This window comes from Callionymus lyra, chromosome 11, assembly GCF_982586985.1.
Source record: "Callionymus lyra chromosome 11, fCalLyr1.hap1.1, whole genome shotgun sequence".
Lineage (NCBI taxonomy): Eukaryota > Metazoa > Chordata > Actinopteri > Syngnathiformes > Callionymidae > Callionymus > Callionymus lyra.
Genome location: NC_141828.1, coordinates 9,602,996 through 9,613,303, shown reverse-complemented (window position 1 = coordinate 9,613,303; position 10,308 = coordinate 9,602,996). Strand labels below are relative to the sequence as shown.

The 10,308-nt window shown below is 35.2% G+C and overlaps 1 protein-coding gene across 2 annotated transcripts in view; it reads left to right on the top strand.

Moving 5' to 3' along the window:
• Window positions 1-737: 737 nt before the first annotated feature.
• cfap46 (cilia and flagella associated protein 46) overlaps window positions 738-10,308 on the top strand; it is a 69,500-nt gene continuing 59,929 nt past the window's right edge. For both annotated transcript variants that reach the window (XM_087802981.1, XM_087802980.1), the window contains exons 1-6: window positions 738-781; window positions 4,352-4,474; window positions 4,692-4,756; window positions 8,368-8,532; window positions 8,922-9,045; window positions 9,718-9,812. In XM_087802981.1, the coding sequence (XP_087659107.1) occupies window positions 4,367-4,474; window positions 4,692-4,756; window positions 8,368-8,532; window positions 8,922-9,045; window positions 9,718-9,812 (557 nt within the window). In that variant the 5' untranslated portion in view covers window positions 738-781; window positions 4,352-4,366. The remainder of the gene's footprint in view (window positions 782-4,351; window positions 4,475-4,691; window positions 4,757-8,367; window positions 8,533-8,921; window positions 9,046-9,717; window positions 9,813-10,308) is intronic.

The window sequence follows — 10,308 nt, the reverse complement described above, 5'->3', positions numbered from 1 at the left end:
CATTTAAAACAAGAAACTAAAATTACAATATTAAAAGTAACGTGTATGCTTTTTTTTTTAAAAAAAAAGGAATGTTTTAAATATTTTTTTTACTCTTGTTCTGCATTACGTTTTGAAATAAATATGAAACAAAACTAGTCAAGTAATACATTTGACATGAGCTGGTTTATATTATGACAAAAATATATAAATAAATACAAGAATATGCGAAATAACATGAATAATGCACAGGAAGGAACCGTTGAAAAACACAATTGAAAAAAGAAAAACAAGGTGATCCATCCAATTAAAAGTTGAAAGAAGGACGTCTATTATAGCCACTGCTTTATTATTCAGTGGTTGGCCCTCTGGGACTTACATCAGAGGGGATCTTTGGTTTGACCAAGAAAATGTTATTTTCAAACAAAGTGGCCTGGTTTTCTTACGCCGGACTTTGAAGTCTAGTAGCCACACAATGATGAGGAAATGGTTGCATTATAATGACAAATATTAAGACTTTACAGTGAAATATAAGGGGTCACAGCCTTTGTAAAACCACCTCCAGCATGTATTTATTTCTTCTTTGTCACTGCATCATTGAATCGTTTTCACTATTTTGTAACTTAATTCTGTTATCTTACAATTATTTAGGTGCATTAAAAAAAGTATTTAATTTTAATCTTCTATCAAGTTCGCTTTTAACTTTTGTCCTATCCAGCGTACCGTAGTGTCGACCGTTGCCTGGCAACGCGTCGTGTGTCAACACAGCGCGGATGCTAACAACACAACTGGAGCTTAAACAGTAAGTTAAACTATTATCTTATCTTCTCAATGGTTTTATTCAAGTTTATTAAGCATTAAAGCGTCTTCGTCGTAGTTAATCTCACACTACACGCCACAGTAATACTTCGTTTATGATTTATTTGTACCTAAATCGTAATTGAATGATAAAACAACACCAAAAACCTACCAAAAGTGAGACTTATTTAGAAAATAGTGATGGTGTGAGAGACTGTTGATCTGTTTACAGTAGTGACGTCATTAAACAGAGCCCAGAGTGTATAACTTAGAAACAAGTAGTATACTTGAAGTAAATTGTATCAAATAAACGTGGGTGTATGTATACTAATGTATTAATACCTTTGTCGAACTAAAATAAATACTGAACTAATATATTTAGTAATTTGGTACTTGACTGACTAAATTGGAACATTTTAAGTTTATAGAAGTATAATTTAAATCATACTGATCCCTATAGTTGGGTTTGCATAAGTATTTTGACAGTGAGGTCATAAAACAGACTCCAGGTTTTAAACCCTAAAAACAAGTGAAGGTTATTTTATCAAGTATTTACCAAGGTATATGTATGTGTAGTGTGCTAAAAGTGTACTTATTTATTACTTTTTGAAAATAAATTATATAAATTCAAGTTTACAGAAGTATACTTTCCAGTATACTCATCTCTACACTTCCAGTGTGTTAAGAATACACTCCCAGTCTTTAGTTTAGTTTACAGAAACATACTCAAATTACAGTATTTTCTATAGAGTACTGCTAACGTACTAGTTATATACTTCTAGTACATATTTTGGTACAATCCCTAACATTTTACAGACTCCTATAGGGGCAATCTCCGACCACTCCCTTCCGTATGTCAGGTGTAGATTCTGGCGTTTGGACGTACATAAAATATTTTCTGCCACAATAGATGCATCAAATACTACTAATATTAATATCTGCTTCTCCGTCATCATGTGACGATGATGAATACGATGACATGTGATGTTGATGATTTAAACTGGCATGCCCGAAATAAACAATATTCATTCATTGATTAATTCATTCGTTCAATCAAGCATCAAGGGCAAGAGAAACAAGGACACAATCATGTTTGCAAAAGTGTTGCACATTTGCAGCTCTGATTTGAACACTAAAAAAAAGAACCAAAAATCGTAAAAAAAAAATCTGTTTACTTCTGGATCAACGCAATGATACAGTTGCCCAAAGAAAAAAAAAGTAGTATCCCGTACTTGAAGTACATTTTAGGTTAGGTAGAAGTTTATTAAGTAAACATCAGTGTACTATTTTTAATTATTGTATCTCAAAAGTAACTTCAATGTTAGTATAAAATAGCTGTACTCATAGTGCACTTGAATAAACTTGTTTGTGCAAAGGATAAGGTTTTTTTTTTCCCGAACAATTTACTTACCTTACCTTTATGTTATTCATGTGTAAAGGCTTTAGGTTACGCTATCAATGTCATGTTGAGAATTACAACAAGAGATTTATATTTGCAGAAAAACATGCCCTGGAATGTTCTGCAACTTTGCCCTGTCGGGGAGTTGTGTTTTCCGAGCGAGCAGAACTCTGTATTCCAGCTGCGTATTCTATAGGGAAGAGTGAATAACTGTTTTTTCTTCTGCTATTTGACATCGTGTAATTGATATCACATTAAATACATATCGTCTGATTTGAATCTGCGCTGTGCTTGTATACTTTGAATCCCTTGCGGCAACATTAATCAAGGAATTTAGAAAAACACACACAGGGAAGATTACATTTGAATAATGGAACGCCGTTCTTCACACAGTCCAAACCTCCCCGCAACAGAACGATGAATTAATTCCTATCCTCCGAGGATGTTCATAACTATATTCTCCGGCAATTCCATTAGTTCTTGTACCTCTTGATTAGTGCGAACGCATTGTCAGCTCGCTTTGTCTTGATCTTTAGCATAATCTGAATTTAATTCATTTAACATTAAAATCGCAAGGTCAGTCAACCATCTCCTGTTTCTACCTTATGCAGGACGATCCCTTCTTCCGATGTCTCATCCTCTGGAATAAATTTTCAGATTATATTAAAAATATCTTGAGACGGAAATCACAATATACATATTATTGCTTTTTTCGAGTAATTCGGCAACTGTAAAAGCTTAAAACTGACATTTCTTTAATATTGTTTAGTCTAATTATGTTGTTGGTTTTTTTTGGCTTGTTGTCAGATTTTATCCAGTTTATTTTACACGCTTATAATAAAAACAAATCATTATTTATTTATGTATTATTTCTGGAGGCACTCTTTCTCAAGCACACAAGGTCACCATACAGACAGATTTACAAAAAAAAGTGAAAAATAATATTGTATATTTCTTATATTTTCTATATTATATTTTTTCTATATTATATTATTTTATATATATATTTTTTATATCTTATGTATCATTCAAAATTCCAATCCGTGTCAAATGTTTTCTCCTACCGATGTGCTAAAAATATATGCAAGATTTAGCGAGAGTGGGCTGTGCGTTTTGCAACGTGAGGGAAATACTATAAAAGCTATGAAAAGAGTAAAACACCCGAGTTGATAATTTGGAAAATCAACATTTTAAATTTTGAATGTTGTTTATAAGTGAAAATATGCTAGAGCAGGAGATGTTGCTATATTCTGGTCAGACGAAATGCGAGTCTGATAGAGCCACACATTTTAAATTTTTGATTGAGTTTTTTGTGTGTATGGGCTCAACGTTGCACCTAACAAACATGAAGGATCTGTCTCGCCTGCGGTTTATACAAAACTCTGCAGCGAGAATTTCACCTGCTCTAGTAGAAGAACTTACATTTCTCCGATCCTTTAAACTCTTCACTGGCTGCCAGTTTCATTCAGGGTCAATTTAAAATTACTATTAGCTATTAGATACATAGCTATTCATCGTCAGACCTTCCAAGAGTGATCTGATCCAGACTTACACCCCAGCTCCGGCTCTGAGGTCTGTGGATCAGAATCTACTGATGGTTCCTCGCACACGGTTCAGGACCAGAAGAGAGAAATCCTTCCAGAATGTTGCTCCTAAGCTTTGGAACGATCTTCCTCTGTGTTTGATGATCTACTGACTCCTTCAAGAAACATCTTAAGACCTTCTTATGCATATCTGTATGGTGTGTGTCTCAGGTGTAGCTTCTGAGGATTGTGCGCTTACATAACAGAAGCTCTTCCAGTGATTTGATAAAACTTCCTGAGCTGCTTTAGGCTCCAGACACCTCGTGACTCGCTGATTCATCTACATGATGACATATTAAGTAAGAACAGGGATTCATATTTTCCATTCATTTTTTTCTACGGATTCATTCTATTCATATTCCTGCTGCAGTCCCATTTGTTGCATCTTTACACTTTTTTTTTTCTCCTCCCCGGCAGTTCTTTGTTTATGTCTTTGAAACAAGACGCTGATCAAAGCCCAAAATAAAGGGCTTTACTCTTCCAGCCATAGAAAAGAATGACAACGTCAAACAATAGAGCAAAAGCCCTGAAAGAGAATCAGTTAAAACACAATCATAATATCAAACATTTCCCTTGGTTCTGTGTGTTTTAGGTCACATCTGACAGTATGCCTTGTCCAAAGATGGACTTGGACCTGGAACTGAACCAGATTCCGCCGGCCAATGAGTTTTTGTGCCAGGCTCAGCAGAAGACTCCTTCTGCCACTTCGTGCTGGGTGAGTATCTGGAACAGGACACGTTTCCTCCAGTGAGTTTTGTGTCTTTTGATCTAGAAGTGAAACACACGCCTATTCTCACACACCTACTACATGTTCACACACACATATGTACCTACTGACTGCACAAAAGCATCCATTTTACTGGCCGGATAAATTATCAAACTGTCACTCTGTGTATTCAAGTGTGTGATTGTTGTTTATTTTTCTGTTTCAGGACGAATTCAAAGAGCCTGTGCAGTGTTTACTCAAAGCAATTGATGTCTCAAAGAAGGAGCCCAGGTCAGTGATGCTCTTTATGACATGATGTGTCAAACTCAAGGCATGGGGGGTCAAACTGAAGCTGGTGATTGAATAATTATTTAAATTACCTTCAACACATGTTGACATTGTGCCACAGCTCTGCTGAAGGAGTGGAATTCTATGTAACATGGGAATGTAGATGTGTATTTGTACTACTCGTGATTGTTTCACTTGCCTTTGGATGAAGTTATAAAACTGAGAGACAAAATATGTTTAAACATCAGCTTTAAAATCTCCTGGAGTCAGAGGTATCCCCTCGTCCTCAGACGTGGCTGAGATCTCGCAAGATTTCGTGTTACTTTATATGTTTTTTCAATTATTTCACACTGAATTTTAGTTACTACTTGTGATTGTTTCACTTGCTTTTGGATGAAGTTATAAAACTGAGAGACAAAATATGTTTAAACATCAGCTTTAAAATCTCCTGGAGTCAGAGGTATCCCCTCGTCCTCAGACGTTGCTGAGATCTCGCAGGATTTCGTGTTACTTTATATGTTTTTTCAATTATTTCACACTGAATTTTAGTTACTACTTGTGATTGTTTCACTTGCTTTCGGATGAAGTTATAAAACTGAGAGACTAAATATGTCCAAACATTAGCTTTAAATGCTGCTGAAGTCAGAGGTATCCCCTCGTCCTCAGACGTGGCTGAGAACTCGCAGGATTTCATTGTTACTTTATATGTTTTTTTTTAATTATTTCACACTGAATTTCAGTTACTACTTTTGATTGTTTCACTTGCTTTTGGATGAAGTTATAAAACCGAGAGACTAAATATGTTTAAACATCAGCTTTAAAATCTCCTGGAGTCAGAGGTATCCCCTCGTCCTCAGACGTGGCTGAGATCTCGCAGGATTTCGTGTTACTTTATATGTTTTTTAAATTATTTCACACTGAATTTTAGTTACTACTTGTGATTGTTTCACTTGCTTTCGGATGAAGTTATAAAACTGAGAGACTAAATATGTCCAAACATTAGCTTTAAATGCTGCTGAAGTCAGAGGTATCCCCTCGTCCTCAGACGTGGCTGAGAACTCGCAGGATTTCTTTGTTACTTTATATGGTTTTTTTTAATTATTTCACACTGAATTTTAGTTACTACTTGTGATTGTTTTACTTGCCTTTGGATGAAGTTATAAAACCGAGAGACTAAATATGTCCAAACATCAGCTTTATATGCTTCTGAAGTCAGAGGTATCCCCTCGTCCTCAGACGTTGCTGAGATCTCGCAGGATTTCATTGTTACTTTATACGTTTTTTCAATTATTTCACACTGAATTTTAGTTACTACTTTTGATTGTTTCACTTGCTTTTGGATGAAGTTATAAAACCGAGAGACTAAATATGTCCAAACATCAGCTTTAAATGCTGCTGAAGTCAGAGGTATCCCCTCGTCCTCAGACGTTGCTGAGATCTCGCAGGATTTCATTGTTACTTTATATGTTTTTTCAATTATTTCACACTGAATTTTAGTTACTACTTTTGATTGTTCCACTTGCTTTTGGATGAAGTTATAAAACTGAGAGACTAAATATGTCCAAACATCAGCTTTAAATGCTGCTGAAGTCAGAGGTATCCCCTCGTCCTCAGACGTTGCTGAGATCTCGCAGGATTTCATTGTTACTTTATATGTTTTTTCAATTATTTCACACTGAATTTTAGTTACTACTTTTGATTGTTCCACTTGCTTTTGGATGAAGTTATAAAACTGAGAGACTAAATATGTCCAAACATCAGCTTTAAAAGCTGCTGAAGTCAGGTGTATCCCCTCGTCCTCAGACGTTGCTGAGAGTATTTAATTCTTACTTTAGCTGTGGAGGATGTAATAACTGATCCTGTCTAGAGGTCACAGGGTTAATTTCAACACCAAAATGAACAAACTCTGTGACTATTGCATGTACATAGTTAATTTAATAAATGTCATATTTTTATTTTACACAAAATCTAATTAAATCAACGATAATATCTAATTTGTATTGTATTTTATAGAAAATAATTTGGAGCTTATTCAAATAAAGGTAGTTTCTGCGTCTAGTTCTGGCTTATTTTATATTTACTCGTTCACCATGTTAGAGGAATATCTGGTCTTTCTGCAGTGCATAGAATGAATCAATGAACAATTGATGGCAACCCAGTCCATGTACCTTACATACATTCTACTTTGAATTTTGGAAAGCTGTTGTTTTCCTTCTTTAAATATGTATGTATACGCTCCTTGAAAGAATGAGGTCGTTTTTAAGGTGCAACAAATTCGTTGTTTATTGTTTGTTTCTTTTTTGAAGAACAAAGAAAAGCCCCTTTACATTAAAATCCAACTGTAAAGTTGGATTTTTGCTTTATATAAGGTGAACTGGAAACAGTATTTAAGCCTTTTTCCTGTCAAGAGTGACAGATTTGTTTGGCCAAAGTTTGAAGCCTGGATTAGATGATGGTGTCCCTCAAGCCGTATGGAAATGTACTTAACCCTTGTGCGAAAACAAATGTTTTCGTAGTATCCCTTGTGCTGCCTCTGGGTGAAAGAGAACAGGAACAACCACAAGGGATACCCCAAACACATTTGTTTCCGGCCTTCGGGTCACCTTGACCCTGAGCTAACAAAAGAGTTAAGTAATTAAGTAAGTAAGTAAGTAAAGGTTATTTGTATAGTAAGTAAGTAAGTAAGTCATTTTTATTTGTATAGCGCTTTTCCAGACCAGGGTCACAAAGCGCTTAAACAATCAAAACAATATTCAATAAAGTATATACTTTAATGGGCAAGATAAAACTGATAACACAACAGGAGTTCCAGAAAATCAAGGAAAAGCCTGAACAAATAAAAACATCTTAAGAATACGTATAGCATATACATATTTATATATATACATACGTATATATAGTATATATAAACGTATAGCACCTTTCTAGACCAGGGTCACAATGCGCTTAAACAATCAAAAACAAAAGACAGTTAAAATATAAACTTTATAAAATATAAAAAAGGCAAAGACACATAAGACAAACACAAAAGTCCCAGAAAAGCACAAATAAGAATGTCTTAATGAAATGACAGCACAATATCTGCGACTATTGACTGATAAAAAGGCAAAAATACTGAATGCAATTGCATTTAAATCATGCAGATGTTGAAAAGTCGCTATATTGTATTAACATTTACTGTATTATTTGTTTGTACTTTCATAGTAAAAGATTATTTTTTTTGAAACCTATTGAAAAAAACACATATTGAAAATGTTTTCCTTTTTCCAATTTGCCTTTAAAATGTTCAATAGAATGAAACGACACAGACTCTTTCCCTCTTAGATTTGTGTCATAGTTGTTTGTGATCATCAATGTGTCACATTGAGGTCATTAACCCCTAATATTTGTTTTGATTATATCTTTTTAAAAACATTACTGACTCATACATTACACTGTCTGTGGTGGATAAACAAGCTCAAACTCAGGCAGATTTGAAAGTTCTATTGGAAAACCTTCCAGCTGCTGATTAGACAAAGTTTCCCAACTAATTTCAAAGTCAACCGAAGAGTCTCATGTGCACCTCATGAATAATGGAAGGCTCTGTATTTACACTTTGGACTTTCGCCCGGCAGATACCATTACATCGTGTTCAACGCCTCGGTGCTGTATCTACAGACCGTCCGACCGCTTCTGCGGCCGGAACGCAACCACCTTCTCGTGGCATCTCTCCGGCAGGTGGTCCGGAGCCTGGAGGACGTGGGGGAAAAGGATTACATCTGGAGGGCTGAACTGATGATGTAAGTGACCTCCTGATGCCCCCCCCCGTGAGGCTCATGAGGCTGGTGCAGGGAGCTAATTAACCGGGAGTCGCTGTCTTACCCGGGCTCGCCAATTAGCTAGTCTTGCTTTGTCTGATCTTCAGAGCGGAGAGATTGTGCAAAAGTACTTGTCTTATGTTGATTTTCAAGGAGTGTTCCATTTCTACTTGGACCCATGGACAACAGTATATTGCTCTTTATTGGCTAAACTTATGCAATCTAGAAGCAATTCTCCAATTACATGCAGACTGTACGGGAAAAAATAGCTCAATCGTTTCAATCTATGAGTATTTTCTTATGTGCTTTTGCTGCTATTGCCAAATATTCGGTCAGTGCTCCACTTACATGCTCGACTGTCTCTGTTTTAGGTACCTGATTGACTGTCTGGTGGGCTCCGGGAAGACTGAGGGGGCGAAGAATTTTGCCAGAACTGCAGGGGACTTTATAAAAAAGAAAACCCCTGAGCTTTTCCCAAAATACTTCACTCTTTTGGTATGAAGCCTTTACATCATTTCCATACTATATTTATGTTAACATTACATATCAGAAATGTTCAATATATATATATATATATGTATATTTAAAATATTTGTTTTTGTTTTGGGTCAGGGTTATTGTTTGGTTCATGGTTAGTTTCAGAAAATAGATTCAAATTAATTTTGAAAAAGTAATCTTGAATATTCAATTCAATTTTATATATAGTGTCATATCATAACAAAGTTATCTCAAGACACTTATTATTAAAGTGCGTAGACAGTAGTCCACTAGATGGCGGTCTCTGCACTATTTTCATTTGTTTTGAACAACTGTTCTAATGGAGCATCATTTTTAAACTGATGGCACCACCTACTGACCTCTACACAACATGACACTGCTTCATGAAGCTTCATTAACCCATCACTAGTAGACAGATGGATGGAGAAAAGAAAGATACAGTGAATATTAAGTATTTCCTTAAAGAGAAAGAACAAAATGAATATATATTTAAAGAACAAAACTATAAAAATTCAAATTGGATACGATCAGTTTAATAAGAAATCTCAACTTTTGATTATTTCAATGCTGAAGAAAAATCTGTTTTTTGAATGAAAATAACACATAGTTTGAAAGAAAGCTTGATAAATGTACAATAAACAAATGGTTTGAACTATCTTTTCTCATCAGGTTCATCATAAACTTTCAGAAAGTGGGGGCCGCAGTGAAATGATCAGACAGTTTCCGTCCTGTGCCGCCATTTTAGAAATGCAGCTGTTCAAGAAGTGAGTAATTATTCAAGCCAAGAAGGTGATATTCTGAACGTCCAAGAATAATTCGAAAATGTACATGTTTTAAAGAAAATTGTAAAGAAATGATGATGAAGGAACTAAATTCATCTTGATCCAGGAAGGTTTTGAAGTGTTTGTCACTGACGTGCATGGCTAATCTTCATAACTAGCAAAAAAAATGAAAAGCCTGACTGAATGAAAAAACTATGTATGATGTTAATGACAAAATCAAAGTCTTGGTTCTATTCCTGTAAAATAACTTGATTTTTGATTGAAGCCAAAACAAAAATGTAACCATGAAAAGCGTGCAGACCTGAGGTTATAGGCATAGTAATGCATGCTATGAGTGCCTTTGAAGTTGGAATTAAATTGCCTTTTTTCGGAGGTAAATGTTTTTGTGACATCTGACCGCTCAAATGGTGTGGTAAATTTAGTGTAGAATCTTCTTTCTGAGAGCGAGGCCAGTATAAAAGAGCCATTATATAGGTCA